This window comes from Zootoca vivipara, chromosome 1 (genome assembly GCF_963506605.1).
Source record: "Zootoca vivipara chromosome 1, rZooViv1.1, whole genome shotgun sequence".
In the NCBI taxonomy this organism is placed as follows: Eukaryota; Metazoa; Chordata; class Lepidosauria; order Squamata; family Lacertidae; genus Zootoca; species Zootoca vivipara.
In genome coordinates this window covers 106,229,173-106,245,051 of record NC_083276.1, presented here as the reverse complement: position 1 = coordinate 106,245,051, position 15,879 = coordinate 106,229,173, and the positions used below count along the sequence as shown (strand labels likewise).

At 40.3% G+C, this 15,879-nt stretch overlaps 1 protein-coding gene across 2 annotated transcripts in view; it reads left to right on the top strand.

Annotated features, from left to right (window-relative positions):
• LY75 (lymphocyte antigen 75) overlaps nucleotides 1-15,879 on the top strand; it is a 54,943-nt gene that overhangs the window by 21,286 nt on the left and 17,778 nt on the right. For both annotated transcript variants that reach the window (XM_035132363.2, XM_035132362.2), the window contains exons 8-23: nucleotides 134-291; nucleotides 2,297-2,404; nucleotides 2,711-2,799; nucleotides 3,792-3,961; nucleotides 4,074-4,270; nucleotides 5,212-5,354; nucleotides 6,326-6,407; nucleotides 7,312-7,380; nucleotides 8,317-8,440; nucleotides 10,271-10,306; nucleotides 11,753-11,928; nucleotides 12,801-12,865; nucleotides 13,241-13,317; nucleotides 13,827-13,963; nucleotides 14,272-14,377; nucleotides 15,547-15,707. In XM_035132363.2, the coding sequence (XP_034988254.1) occupies nucleotides 134-291; nucleotides 2,297-2,404; nucleotides 2,711-2,799; nucleotides 3,792-3,961; nucleotides 4,074-4,270; nucleotides 5,212-5,354; nucleotides 6,326-6,407; nucleotides 7,312-7,380; nucleotides 8,317-8,440; nucleotides 10,271-10,306; nucleotides 11,753-11,928; nucleotides 12,801-12,865; nucleotides 13,241-13,317; nucleotides 13,827-13,963; nucleotides 14,272-14,377; nucleotides 15,547-15,707 (1,898 nt within the window). The remainder of the gene's footprint in view (nucleotides 1-133; nucleotides 292-2,296; nucleotides 2,405-2,710; nucleotides 2,800-3,791; nucleotides 3,962-4,073; nucleotides 4,271-5,211; nucleotides 5,355-6,325; nucleotides 6,408-7,311; nucleotides 7,381-8,316; nucleotides 8,441-10,270; nucleotides 10,307-11,752; nucleotides 11,929-12,800; nucleotides 12,866-13,240; nucleotides 13,318-13,826; nucleotides 13,964-14,271; nucleotides 14,378-15,546; nucleotides 15,708-15,879) is intronic.

Genomic DNA, 15,879 nt, shown 5'->3' with positions numbered 1-15,879 from the left:
AGGGCATCTGTGGTATAATTCTGTGCATTCCAAAAAAAGTGAGCTTGTTTGAGTTATATGGCTGTGCTCCTGGTGTCTTGTTTGATTAGCTATATTGCTTTTTGAATTGCTTATTTTTTGCTATTGAATATAGACACTGCAGACAGAGTGTGGATTGGCTTCATAAACGAGGATGTTCCAGCTTTGTTTAAATGGTCTGATGGTTCCAAAGTAGTGTTTACTTACTGGGATCAGGGTGAGCCGAAACTTCTCTCCAATAACACTCCCAACTGTGTATCCTATTCAGGAAAGGTAAGTTGCTTATGTGTTACTCTGGTCCAAGTGCCTCTTTAAAATTCCTGGGAAAGAAAGAAAAAAAGCATGTGGGTTTATGTATACATAGCCTGTTCCCTCCTATGGAAGTGGAAAAGATGATACCCTAGCAGTTCAACCTTTAACAGACTTCCACAGAATTAACGTCCTGGTATTTCACTGGAACTCGCATGCTTAGGATTACACCCTTGAATTCTAGCAAACTTCCAGCCCAGAAGTATGCTCCCGCCAGCTGCATCTGGGAGCATTGTTGCAGCTGGCTAGGGAGGCAGCACCTGTGTATGGCAATGTATCCCTAGACTATATAGTCCTTGGCTGTGCCTCTGTGTGGTGTCTGGTCATTTTCCGGCATACCCATCCAGCCTGCACTCAGTTCCAGTACGGCAGGCATCCCCAAACTGCGGCCCTCCAGATGTTTTGGCCTACAACTCCCATGATCCCTAGCTAACGGGACCAGTGGTCAGGGATGATGGGAATTGTAGTACAAAACATCTGGAGGGCCGAAGTTTGGGGATGCCCGCAGTACGGGATTTCCAGTCGCTTCGGGGCACAGTTGGAATATTTTGCCTGCCTGCAAACTGGCCAAGCTGAGCAGGGTTTTTTCACCTGCTCTGTACAGTGGTACCTCGGTTTACAAACACCTCTGTACTTAACCTGAAGCGTACTTAACCTGAAGCGAACTTTCCCATTGAAAGTAATGGAAAGTGGATTAATCCGTTCCAGACAGGTCTGCGGAGTACTTAAACTGAAAATACTCAAACCGAGGAGTACTTAAACCGAGGGAAAGGTTAACGTAAGATAAGAACCCTTATGTATCTTTGAAGGTGAAGGGTATTTCTGGATGCCAGCTTCTCCAGGCTATGGGGCTCTTAGCCTGGATGGGGGAATGTTCTTGAGGCTCATCTGCCACACCTGTGGGCCCTTGGAGGGAATGGGGGCAAGAAGGCTGCCCTACTCATCATAATGTGGGGCCCCAACCTTGGTACTATGCTTTGTCATGCCCTTTGAAAAGGGTAGGGTTTGGTTCATGCAGAGTTGAAGTCAACGTTAGCTTCCTGCAATTCCTGCAGTTGTTGATGATAAAATGTGGCCCTAGTTCAACCCCATCACTTGTTATCTCCTCTTTATTCCTGGGTCCAGTCATAACAGGGGAATAGAAGGCAATTGTGGTTCACTGTACTAACAGAAAATCTTAAGCCTTAGAAAAACAGGAACACAGGGCCTATTGCGAGCTCTCCCTGTTTCTTCACAGCTTTCTATGAGAAAAGTCTCAAAGCAGCTGTTTGTCAGTGTTGGTGGGTTCATTGTTTTCCTGTATGTGATATTCGTAGCCCATGATAGATACAGCAGAGGTGCGTGAGCAACTGTTGCCGCGTTAACACGTAACTCTTAAGCAATGGTGTAGCACTATGGCAATGCACCAGAGCAAAGAATCGGGCTCCCCTGCTCCTCCAGTCTCTCTTCTGCTGCTGTCTGTGTTCTCTTCTGTTTCCCAATGGCTGGACTCACAAGAGTTGGCCACTGTGGGAACAGAATGTTGGACTGATTTAGCTGGGTGCTTTTTAAGTTCTTAAAATCCTCATTCAGGTTGGGATGCAGGGCAGGCTTGTTAAAGCCACAGGTGTGGCTACAGATTGCTTGGCATTTTTAGACTCCCATGGGGGGGGGGGAGAGAGAGTAGCAAGGAAGCTAAGCACTTCCTGTCTGCATTGTAATACAGACAATGTGGTTTTAAATAAGATTTCAATTACTTTAAAAAAAGTAAAGACCAATTAACACTCATGCATTTGTTTATTATACTTATCCAACTACTTTTGTAGAAGTTTATGCATAGATACAGTGGACTTTTTGCTTTGTTTGTGCCTCCCCATTTTTCCCCTTGTATGTTTACTCTGGCTGTTTGCTTTAATTGAAAATCAATAAACAATGGAGAGGGTAATATTGGGAATGTTCTAAAAAAAATCTTCCCTCCTCTTGCTGATAGCTGGGTCGGTGGAATGTCCTGCCTTGTGACAATAAACTTAAATACGTCTGCATGAAAAATGGAAAGATCTTGAATGAATCAAAAGCTGATAAAAGTTGTCCTAATGAGGTAAGGTTATATCAGTAATTACATTTTAAACCAGTCTTGGAGGTTGTATTAAAAGTATTTTGCTTACTGTCTGCCTGGCATTTTAAATTTCAGATTCATTATTGACAATAGAATGGAGTGGAATGTTTAGAATTATTACATATTAAATAAATATTAAGCATTTGTCATTTATCTACTGTTCTAGTGTACCCCCAATTTCAAAGTAGAAGTAATTCTTAAATTTCACCATTCTGCCTTTGCAAAAATGTAATGTGGAACATAATTAATCCATACTTTTGAGTAAAAGAGTATTATTCTCTAAACTAGGAATGGAAGAGGCATGGAGACTTTTGTTACCAGGTTCAGAAAAGTGAAAAATTGTTTGGGGAACTGTGCAACCTCACTATAACAAACAGGTATTCCTTAGTGTTTGTCTTTGTCTAGATAAAACAGATGTGTGCTGTGTAGCAGCAGCAGCAGCAGCAGCAACAACAACAACAACAACAACAACAACAATTTATTATTTATACCCCGCCCATCTGGCTGGGCTTCCCCAGCCACTCTGGGCGGCTTCCAACAAAATATTAAAATACAGTAATCCATCAAACATTAAAAGCTTCCCTAAACAGAGCTGCCTACAGGTGTCTTCTAAAAGTCTGGTGCCTGTAGTTCTTGTTCTCTTTGACATCTGGTGGGAGGGCGTTCCACAGGGCGGGTGCCACTACCGAGAAGGCCCTCTGCCTGGTTCCCTGTAAGTTGGCTTCTCGCAGTGAGGGAACCGCCAGAAGGCCCTCGGCATTGGACCTCAGTGTCCAGGTAGAGTGATGGGGGTGGAGACACTCTTTCAGGTATACTGGACCAAGGCCATTTAGGGCTTTAAAGGTCAGCACCACCACTTTGAATTGTGCTCGGAAACGTACTGGGATCCAATGTAGGTCTTTCAAGACCAGTGTTATGTGGTCTCGGTGGCCGCTCCCAGTTACCAGTCTTAGCTGCCGCATTCTGGATTAGTTGTAGTTTCTGGGTCACCTTCATAGAGTGCATTGCAGTAGTCCAAGCGAGAGATAACTAGAGCATGCACCACTCTTGCTAGACAGTCCGCAGGCAGATAGAGTCTCGGCCTGCATACCAGATGAAGCTGGTAAACAGCTGCCCTGGACACAGAATTGACCTGCGCCTCCATGGACAGCTGTGAGTCCAAAATGACTCCCAGGCTGCGCACCTGGTTCTTCAGGGGCACAGTTACCCCATTCAGGACAAGAGATGAGTATGCAGTACTGTTGAAACGTAAATGTAGAATGAACTCTGCAATATGCAAGTGAAGTATTCACGTTTATGACTAGTAGATTTATTCATGTATTTGATAATGATAGTTGCATCCTTAGTTTTTGAAACTTGACTCTTACAGATTTGAACAAGAATTCATAAACAATTTGATTAGAAAGCATAGCAGAGTTGAAGAAAAGTACTTCTGGACTGGCTTGCACGATATCAGCTCTTCAGGAGAGTATAAATGGGGAACCATAGAAGGGAAGAATGAAATGCTCACGTACACAAACTGGGGTCATTTTCAACCAGGTACAGTACCTTCTCGAGATCAGTGAAGTGCTACTATTTGTTTCATGTTAAATCTTGAGCAATACTAAATTTCTAGGTTACAATTTTGATTTGATTTTAATCTACATTCTAGCATTGCGTGGAGGATGCGTGGTTATGTCAGCAGGAAAATACCTTGGAAAGTGGGAGGTCAAGAATTGCAAAACAACGAAAGCTTACTCTATTTGCAAGATGTACATTGGACCAAAAGTAGAACCGGAAGTAGTTCCTAAAGTTACTGACCCTTGCCCTCCAGGCTGGCACAGCGGATCAGGTCTTGCTTGTTATAAGGTAGCATATATCCTTCCAATTAAATCACCTAAAGGATCTAGTTCAGCCTTCACTATCCTGATGCCCTCTAGATAGTACGAACTTGAAGTAACCGAGCTAACACTTTTAAAAACCATGTATATTCTGTGTACGTTAATGAAGGAAAAACAAAAGCACTACAAAATGTTGAACTAGATATTTCCACCATATGGAAAGAGATCATTTCTGATGTCCACTGCTTAGAGATATTTGTAGTATGTTAAATGATATTTAATATATTAAATGTATAGAAATGAAATAATTGAATAGTCAACTATAGCTCCCATCAGCTCCAACCAACTGGAACTGATGGGAATCGTAGTCCAAAACATATTGAGGTTGGCTAAGACTAATCTAGTTCAGTGACTTGAGTGTGTATACACACACACTCACACACACACACACACACAGTATTCATATTCTTGAATTACTTTGGGCTTGTATCTAAAACTCACAGAACACCTTGGCATAATCCTTCCTTTCCCACGGTCAACTATTTCTTTGCATGACATTTCTTTGTATTAGCTGATTAGATTATCTTTGTTTGGTTTTGTTTCCCTGGCTGATCAGCCTCTGTTCATCAGAACAAGAGCACCACTTGGATCCTGAGTTGCCCTTTAAGGGTGCTGGGAGTTGTAGCTTTGTGCTGGGGGGTAAAACCACAGTTCCTAGGATTCCTTGAAGGAAGCTATGTATGGGGTGTGTGTGTACAGGACAAGAAAGATAAATTGGTGGTGCTTTCTTAGGACAGTTTTTGTTAACAAGACAGAGAGAACAGAATGAAATGTGTTTGTATAAAACCAGATTGGGTAGGTTTATACGGCAATCAAGTAGCTCTGAAGTACAGTATTAGGTATATCTTTGGCCCCATTCTTTTCGTTGATAAAGGGTTGAATCGGATTTCCTTTTTTTTCTTTACAAAGTTATTTCATAAGGAAAGAGTGCTGAGAACCAGAACCTGGGAAGAAGCGGAGAGATTCTGCGAGGCTCTTGGAGGACACCTTCCTAGTTTTAGCCACTTAACAGAAATCAAGGAGCTCCATGACATTCTGAGAGAGACCATAAGGTAACGTTCTTGGAAAGCTAGTTTTCTGGTCAAACTCAGTTGGTAATGGGACATTTAATAGTCATGTCCTTTAAAAAGAAACACTTCTGGAAAGCATTAATGGAACATGAACTAAAACCGCTATTGTTGGCATGGAAATGCTAATAAAAATCAGCAAATTTGTTCTTTCAATTATTTTGTATTAAACATTATTTACAGTAGCATGTGGTGACAAGTAAAATACAGATATTTCAAGATCTCTAGTACAGATTGTGTGTGTTTTTAGGATTCTGCAGGAAGGGGACAGTTTCTTTAGATATAAGTTAAGAAAAATATTTTAAAACAAGAATTAGCAATAATATAACAAATCACACTTCACACTAGTAAATATGATTACTAAGGACAGTATAACACCTGTGGGAACCTCTTTTAGTGCACGGTAATTATTAATACAGTCATACCTTGGATCCCGAACGCCTTGCAAGTCAGAACATTTTGGCTCCTGAATGCTGCAAACCCAAAAGTGAGTCTGCGAATGTTCTTTGGAACCCAAATTTATGACGCGGCTTCTGATTGGCTGCAGGAGCTTCCTGCAGCCAATTGGAAGCCGCGCCTTGGTTTCTGGATGTTTTGGAAGTCGAATGGACTTTCGGAACGGATTCCGTTCGACTTCCGAGGTACCACTGTAACTAAGCATTTATTAATTAGTATACATGCATTGTGAAATCTACATGCAAATCGGAATGTACAAATGGCAGACATAATCGGAATTTCGGCAGACTGGTAAAATGGTTATCTCTCTCTCTCTCTCTCTTTCTCACTCTCTCTCTCTCTCTCTCTCTCTCTCTCTCTCTCACACACACACACACACACACTCACTGACTGTGCTTTCAGTTTGGAAGTCTGCACAGGGCTCTTGTCTTGCATGATTATAGTGATGAATAATTTGTGCTTAAAGCTGCACTTGGACTGAAATGGTATTTCATTTACAGCGATAGCCGTTGGGTCTGGATTGGGCTAAATAAGAGGAATCCTGACTCTCTAGGATCCTGGCAGTGGAGTGACAATAAGCCTGTAAGTTAAACTGATGGCAATAGCATATCATCGTACCTTAGTTGGGAGAACGTAGGTGGGTCTGCAAGAAATTAGGCATTTTTAAAAAAAAACTATTTCAGACATGAAGAATGAAAGGGATTTTGAAGAATGCACAATTCTGAACATATTTTGTCAGTGGAAGACTTTTTAAGAATCTAAAGCTCTAGTCATTTTTACTGTTGCTTTGTATTAGAAGTGTGTGCATATACAACAAAAAAGATTTAGCTATTTCTTAACATGTGCAGGGGCTCTGAGAAGCATACAGATGTTTCCCATCACAGCACTGTGATCTATCCATTTTGTTGGAAGAATCGGGTTTTCATGCAAATTCTTTTGGGCTCACTGAAATAAATTGACAGCCCATATGTAGGAGCCTTGTGTAATCATAGAAGCGCACATGAAACTCTTTGAGTCACGTTTGGTGACTTTTTTGAACTATGCATTGGATTGTGATCTTGCACTTCAGCCCCTGTTAAGGCATTCCTTTCTCTTACGTGATTAAAGCCTTCGCATGGGGGAGAGCTCTGCTTCTTCCAGTGCATCAGAGTTCCATCTCTTTATTTACAGCCCTGCAGGGGTTGAAAGGCATTCTTCTTAAGCAGGGAGCCACCTCAGCTTGTGGAGACTCACTCTAGGATTTTGGAACCTTAATTTTGCACATGAGGGAAATGAATGCTGCAGTACAGCTGTAATTCTGTGCAGAAGACCACATTCTTATATACATTCACCAACCATGAGCCCTAAGTATGGACTCTCTGTTTATTTCACTCAGCAGAACAGAATGTGTGTGTAGCCCTGTTTCCTCCTATGAAACAAATGGAGTGAAAAACCACAATGTACTCATTGCCAATTCAATTCAATTCTGATTCTTCTCTTTCTGTAGGTATCTACTGTTGTTATGCACCCTGAGTTTAAAGATGAATACGATACTAGAGACTGCGCAGCTGTGAAGGTGCAGTGTAACACGCTTGATAACTAAGTGGGAATACTTTGGGTTTTTTTTTAATAAATTAATTCAATTGATAGATTAAATTTAGAATGATTTGCTGCAATTTGGCCAATGTGAAGTTGTCATTGAGTTAATACAACGAAAATGCTACAGCATACTTACTGTGATATAACTTCAGAATGAAATAGGAATATTGCATTGGACCTATAAAAATTAGTCTATAATTTTGTGTCCCTTGCTGTCTTCTCTGAGAAATGTGGTAACAAATGCTGTCCAAATTCTTATTTTTGCAGTTGAGAAACAGTGCCTCTATAATTAATTTCAAATATATATAATAAAATAATGCAGTTTTTTATAACCAATACTGGTGATAAACGTGTGTGTGTGTGTGTGTGTGTGTGTGTGTGTGTGTGTTACAGCACATTAAACAAGGCTCCATTCACCTTTTCCCTAGGAGTAAATAACATTGAATACAGTGGAGTCAACATGCTTATGCTTGCACTGAAACAGAGTTAACCCTGAGCAGGTTTTTAAATCTATGCAACAATTACAAGTGCAGTAGAATCCATATCTATTTCACCTGGCCAGCCTTGGTTTATGTGTATGCGTCCTTGTGGTTTAGTTTTTAAGCTACTGTAAGCATACTTGGAAGGAAATATGATTAGACAGACATACTTCTGTGTGAGGATGCCTTAGATCTGGCTGCACAAAAGCAAGTAGCTTGGCTTTTTTACCCATAGAAAAGCCTATTTTGTTTTGTTTTTTTTAAGAATGAAATATAATTTCTGTTTATTAACAGTTCACTACACTACACTGCATTACACTTACCTGATAGTAAGTCCCACTTAACACAGTTGAACTTAGTTGCATGTAAATATTACACTGCACATGCAGGAATTAGTTTCATTGGGTTTTTTTTTATCTTAATAATGTGTGCAGTTTCTAAGACTAACACGGCGAACGATGTGGACTCTTTACTATTCTGAAGACAGACAAGAAGATTTCTACTTAAAGCCTTTCTACTGTGGTTCACAACTTGAATGGGTGTGCCAGATCGCTAAAGGTAAACTTCATTCACAGCTCAGTCGTATGCATGTTTACTTAGAAGTGAGCGCCACCGTATTCAATATGGCTGCCTCCCAGTGTGCATAGGAAGGCAGCATTAGGCTTAGAAATGTCTTTACTTTCATTTTATTCACATTTGTCAGCATGAACTGTTTGCCCAAATTCCTGTGAATTTGAGGCAAAGAGCACTGAAAAAAGTTTTCTTTCACATGGTGTGTTTTTGACAAGAACAATAAGAATTTGTTGGATTATGCCACAGGCCCAACAAATTAAGCATCCTGTTCTCAGTGGTCATCAAGATGTCCTTGGGAACCCTCAAGCTGGATGTGAGGCTTTTAAAAAAAAGGTGATCCTTGAATCAACATTTTATTTTCTGCAGCTAGTTTACATTGACTATAAAGAATCTACATGATACATTAAAATTACTCTCATGTTTTTATTCCACATAATCAAACAGGCCTTGCACTCCACAATTATTGGGCATGACTTGTTCTGCTTCCAATAATTGAATGCCGTTTTAAAATTTTCTGATAATGCCCAAGTATAGAAGGAATGTCTGTCTTTCACAGGTTCTTGTTATAGAGTTCTTTTTAAAGATAGGAGCTATTTCTCATGTGTTCTTCTACTGTAGTTTTTCTCAGGGGTTTAGAGAATACATAATCTTATGAGACCTCTTCTTCATCAGTCTTTAGAGACCCTTCTGAGGTGCGTGGGTGTGTGCTTGTTTTTAAGGGGGGGACCAATAAATTTAATACTGAACTGGATGACATATCGGAATGTTTTCATCTCTTTGACTTGATTGCTAGTTCTTATCTGGTCATTTTAAAATAATTGTTTCTGTTGAGGCTGTGATTTTGTATTTTATGGACGTGGGTGGTGCTGTGGTCTAAACCACTGAGCCTAGGGCTTGCCGATTGGAAGGTCAGCGGTTCGAATCCCCATGACGGGATGAGCTCCCATTGCTCGGTCCTAGCTCCTGCCAACCTAACAGCTCCTGCCAACCTGACATGTTTGAAAGCATGTCAAAGTGCAAGTAGATAAATAGGTACCACTCCAGCAGGAAGGTAAACTGAGTTTCCATGTGCTGCTCTGGTTTCGCCAGATGCGGCTTAGTCATGCTGGCCACATGACCCAGAAAAACTGTCTGCGGACAAACGTTGGCTCCCTTGGCCAGTAAACCGAGATGAGCGCCGCGACCCCAGAGTCGTTCGCGACTGGACTTAACTGTCAGGGGTCCTTTACCTTTAGGGTCTCTTGTCCCTTCTCTCACTCTCTTGCACACCAATCATCAGTTTTATCCAGACAAAGGGCAACACATGGCAATATCTGTTATAGTGAAATACATAGTTTTACAAAAGGCACTTAAATCTTTTCAAACAGGTATAACAAAAATCTCCATGCCTCTTCCATTCCTACTTTAGAGAACAATGCTTCTTTACTCAAAAGAAATATGCATTATATACAAAGGACTACTTCCCGTGCTCATTCTGCTTGTCTCGCCACAAACCCTCATCCCCCCCCCATCCTGACCTGCCCCACCTTCTACACTTCAACCACCTTTGCCTGTCACCCCCACAGCTTTTCCAAACCTCCCCTCCCCAAGCAACTCACCTGAGCCCCTCCCAAACAAACATAATAAGCAAGCTACATGGTTGGTTAGTTGTTTTTTCAAATTGCAGTTGTGTTTAAGTTTGTAAGCTGTAATAAAACTTTACTGCTTGCACCTTTTGGGTAAAATGACAAAACAGCTCCTGAAAATTCCAGCTCTCCTTTTCTTCTGATAAAAGGGAAATTGGCATGCCCTAATTTTCCTTAATCTCATCAACAGGTCGTACTCCAAAGACACCAGAGTGGTACAAACCAGGTAAGCGAACAACTTAGCTTCCTACACACCATTGATAAAGGTGCTAGCCACGTATAGGTCTGCAAAAGTGCCAGTGATCTCAAAAACAGCCTTTAGCAACTTGGATCCCCAGGTATCTTATTTTCATTACTTTCAATGCAGTCTGCAAGCAGAGGGAGTTGTTAGCCTGCTCTCTGCTATTCTCTAGTAACACTGCTTCAGTTGGCCAGAGGGTTTACTGTGGCCCCCAGCCCAGCAGTGGTCAGGTGAGTGAAAGAATCCAATGGATTTCATCTCATCTTACATAACGGCTTGGCTTCGCACTCTGAACAACTTACTCAAACACAAGCAGAGCGACTCTTAGACTGATACCTTACTTTGTTCCCTGTTGAATCGTGGGCCTGAATCCAAAAGCCGACTGAAACCTGAAATAATCTTACAGTACTTTATATAGTAACTTAAATTTGGCAAATCTTCAGGGAAAATAGCAAGTGACGTTGAAGAAAAGTCAGTGAGAGGGTGTCTCTCCGTCTTCATTAATCCATGGATAGTAAATTTAAGAGAGCACTTTAACGTCATAATGGAACATAAAAGCATAGTGCTGTCTCAAATACGTTGATCTGAGGCTATTCTGTAGGTCACAACTATCTTATTAGCCATTGACATACAATCTCCAAAATGTATCGCTCATAAAATTGCTGTTCTTGATCATTTGCTGATCAACTTAAGGCAGGGATAGGGAACCTACGGCCTTCCACATGTGGGATTCTTGCTTCCATCAGCATGGTCAGGAAAGAAGGGAATTATGACTCCCAACATCATCTTGAATGTCAAAGGTTCCCCACCCCTGATTTAAAGGTATCTTCATTTGACTTTCGTGGAGATCATACATACTTCTTTGGTATATTCCTCCCCACAAGGTGAATGTGCTCCTTCTGTTTGCCTTGCAGCTATTGAGGCCTCCACAGACAATGCTGTCCTCATATCATACTTTGGGGGACATTGTGTCTCAGAGCACAACATCAGAAACTTGATATATTTTTAGAGGGACTCATTTGTTACTTTGCTTAGTTTTGTGAATGTCTTAGAGCCTTGCCCATGGGGAAGCATATGCTCATATTTACTGGGGGGGGGGGTTGGGGTTTTTATGTTGGCTTTTATCTGTGGTTCCTTGCTGCCCTACAATTGCCAGATGAAGAGTGATCTAGAAATATAATAATGATGTTGCAGAGTTTCCTGCATTAAAGCACAGTAATTTTTTTTAGATAACTGTTAATTCACTTCATTGTTACAATAGTTCATCTACCACTACTAGATAACATTGTGAAATTGGAGGTGGGGTTGTGTGTGCATGCAATGTTTCATTTAGTTTAAACTTAGGTGTGTGGCATTCTCTTTCTTTCTTTCTTTCTTTCTTTCTTTCTTTCTTTCTTTCTTTCTTTCTTTCTTTCTTTCTTTCTTTTGTAGATGGAGATGGACTTCAGGGACCAGTACTGAATATTGATGGGTCTGAATTTTGGTTTGTGCCAAATAAGCACTTGAGCTTTCAAGAAGCTGCTCTGTACTGTTCTAATAATGGAAGTGATTTAGCGTCTGTGGCCTCTTTCACTGCACTAACGGGAATTCTAAACACAATTGCAAATGTAATTTATTGCTTTGTCTCTTGGATATATTTTGTTGTGAAAATGTCCGTGCCAAAATAGTTTTTTTTTAAAAAAACAACCTCCCCTTGTTGTTGCTATAAGCTGTTCAGGAAAAGCCTGTGAGAAGTAGGATACCCTTGTCTGACAGCATATATAGCAAATGTGTTTTTCCTGCATCCAATGAAAAAACGTTCTTCTCTTATCCTTCTTCTCCAGCTTTTCCTCTTAGTACTAGGAAGGGGACAGAGTAAAGGGTAATCCAGAGCATGCCTAATTCTCATTGATGATATTCTTTAGAACTATGCTTGCACGAAACACCCATGTATCCAGATTTCAGAGTAAAAAGTGGGAGCAATCCTTCTCCCATACTGCAGGCAAAACAGGCCTTGAGTTTCTAAAATTTAAGAATCTGCACCAAGAAACTTGCCTGTAAGTCTCACACTTGCTTCTATTACTATGGCATTGGAAATGCTCTTGGGATTATTTTATTAAAAACTAGGATCTACTGAATACCTGAGGGAGAAGGCTTAAAAATTATCTGCCTTTAGTTTGCATGGTAATGTGTTTTTTTAGTGTATTTAGGGTATACAGTATATACTTTATATAGAATTTATGCAGGATTCCATACTTTTCTGATACAGCAGACCTTCAGGTTGCGAAAGCAGCAAACCCAGAAGTATTTTTCCAGGTTTGTTTGCACGCACCTTATCATGCCACATGCATGCGCAGAACAGGCACCTCCAATTGCAGAAACCTCGGGATCTGACCGGAGCTCCGGAACGGATCCTGTCCGCAACCAGAGGTACCACTGTACTTAGGTTGAGATGTAACATGGCATTTGATGCTAACACATCTCCTTTTTGTTTTTGCAGTTATCGGACGAAAGACAAAGTTGGTGGCTGAAATACACAGCTCCTGCAAGTCGCTACCATTCACTGTACGTAGAACCATCAAAGTCTATATATGTCTGAAATACTTTTGCCATTCACTTAATGAATATGATCTAGTGATGATGAACGTATTATGGTCATAGGTCAAGTTACTTGAGTTTGAGGCTCAGGATTTCTTAGATATAATAAACATGTAAGAATGTTGTCACGCTGCAGCAGAAGCCTCAGAATTTGGCAGCTGTGCTCTGTAGCTGCAAAAATTAAGATGCCAGCTCCATTTTGTACCTTTCTGCAGTGAGTCAACAAATCTCTTGTGCAGTAGGACACATGAAAAAGAAATGAGCAAGCTAGTCAATGATAATAAATATTTACATGCACCAAGAGGGCAAATCTGAAATAATTCAATTCTTCATTGTGCCTAGGTTTTCAGTATTTTCACACTATCATGAACGATACTATAGGAATTGTTGGCATATTTCTTATCAAAGTTGGTACAGAGGTAAGTGCTTAATTTTTTAATTTAACAATGCTAAGATACTATTCTCCCCCCATCCTTTCAGTCCTAGAGAAAAAGTTTTCCTTTAGACTTTTTATTAGAAGCTGCACTACTTCTAATAAAGTAATTTTATGGAGTTGGAGAGCTGTTCTGGATGTTAAAGGCATCAAAATATTCAGCTAGCGGTGCCTGTTTGTGGATGTCTTGGGGATGGCCAGCTGCAAAAGAGGGCAGGACTCCTAATAGCTGTGTAGAAGAGGGAATTTCAGCAGTTCGGCTTGCACGGCAGTCTCCCATCTACACAGCTATTAAAGCTGAAGAAATCCTTTCCTCTTTTGCAGATGACCACCCTACAGTACGGCATTCAGAGTTTATAGTTGTATCCGGACCCTGCTTTGATGTCCAGTCCTTTGCCTTTCAGAATTTGTGGAAATAATACACAGTAAATGCAGTATGAATATAAGCATAGATAAATACTAATACATACGTATATGTGTCTGTGATTCCTGCAGACAGCACTATAAGCTGCAGTACAAAACTCCCCTTCATCTGTGAGAAATATAATGCATCGCTATTGGAGAAGCACGACCCTGGTTATAAACCAACTCGCAGGAAGTGTCGCGAAAATTGGCTTGTTTTTATGGATAAGGTAATATTTATTAGAAAGCGCCTTGTAAGAATCTCCAAAACTTGATGAGTATTTGCAAAACTGTATAGTTTTCTTGTGAACCACCTGGAAATCTTTTGATGAAGGGTGGTATATAAATCTAATAAATAAAAAGTAAATAAATAATAGTGACCTTCGCCTGCAATTAAAATATTTTTGTAAGGTGTTTTCCCCCTTTGATTTTGTTCTGCTCTGTAAATTTCCCCTCAAATTAATCATAAAAGCTAATGTGAAATCCAGGTACTTTAGACAGAGTGCTTATAATAAAATAAAATAAAATATTCTTACAGTGTTACTACATGGTACCCCCTAAAGATGTTAAGTTTCAGAAGGCAGACGAATATTGTCAAAGTTTGGGAGGTTTCCTTCCATCAATCACAAGCCAAACTGAACAAGGTAAAGTGATAACATTTGATACTTCTTATAAAGTGTGGTTCTCTTCTATAAAACACACTGCATTGATGATTTTTATGTTTCTGCGGATATTGTAGGTACCAGTTTTCTTACAGATTTGCTAAAAACTGTTGTGGAAATGTGAATAGTTCCCGCTCCTTGAATCTGCCCACCTATCTGGGTGATATATTAGGGAGGTGGGCAGAAATCCATTCAGCTCGCATTTTAATGTGATCTTGCCTAATTCACACTTCCTAAAACCAAAACGCAGATAAGCTTACAAGCACTTAGCTGAATGTTACAATTTATTTCTCAAACTAAACTAAATGTGTACATTAGAGGAAATATACGTATGGCTTTTGTGTAACATGCAAAAATGCATTGCAATAGGGAGAACTGCTTGTAAAAATCTGTATACTGTATTGGGGAGAAGTGCACATTAAAATGCTGGGGGGGGTTGGTGTGGATGCATTTTTTTATTTTTAAAGCAAACTAATGCAGAAATGTGGCAAGTTGAACAGAATACTAGAAAATAAAAAACTGAGGGAAGTTAAAATTGACAGATTTGTCCATCCTTTGTGTTTGTGAGGGGGAGGGGGGGAGAATTCTGGACAGTGTGGATTTAGCTATGTTACTCACTCCGTGTTCTTGAGCAAATCACGTTCACTCAGCATCCATTTTTCATAAAATTGGCAAAGGAAGACCACCACCCTTTGGAAATAAGCATCAGTGGCATGATATGGCAGCTCTCCATGACTTAGAAGCATGGCAAAGAGAAGAGGTGAATGTTATCTGAGGAAGAAGAAATTGAGAGTGATCTAGTCTGACCTTATCTATTACTACAAATTTGCAAAATCAGGCCCCAAAACATTGGAGATGTTCTTTGGATGCAACTTCTAAGCTTCAGAAGGAACTTGAGTCTCATATAAATGCAGATCAAGTATTGCCCAAAATGATCTTAAGGGATGGAAGTGGAGGAGGAAAGCCATCAAAGCAAACGAAAGATTGCTTCCATTTATAGCTGCCAAATTGCCGATATTGCGCCAATTAGCCTTTGGCGTATATTGTCTAAATAAGATTATTTACAGCCCACAAAATGCTGTAAATTTAACAGAAGTAGAAGTTGCATTACCCTATGCAGTCAAGTTATTATTATTATTTTTGCCCAACAGATTTTATAACGTCCTTGCTTCCTGGTAAGCCCCCAAATATTTGGATTGGTTTGCACTTTGATATACGTGCACGTGAAAACAAATGGACAGATGGCAGTGAATTGGTATATTCCAACTTCCACCCATTGCTGCATGGAAGACTAAGGAAGATTGAGCATGATGTGAGTCATTGGAGGGTTTTTTCTGCGTTGTAGGCTTTTCATTATAAGTGAATTAAACGCTGCTAAAATGGGGGAAACTCCCATTTTCAACAGCAGTTTCAATATAAATGGCTTCATGCTACTGTAGGCACTCTGCCACTGCCAGTCAGCTCTAGCAAAGGAACAGTCGGGA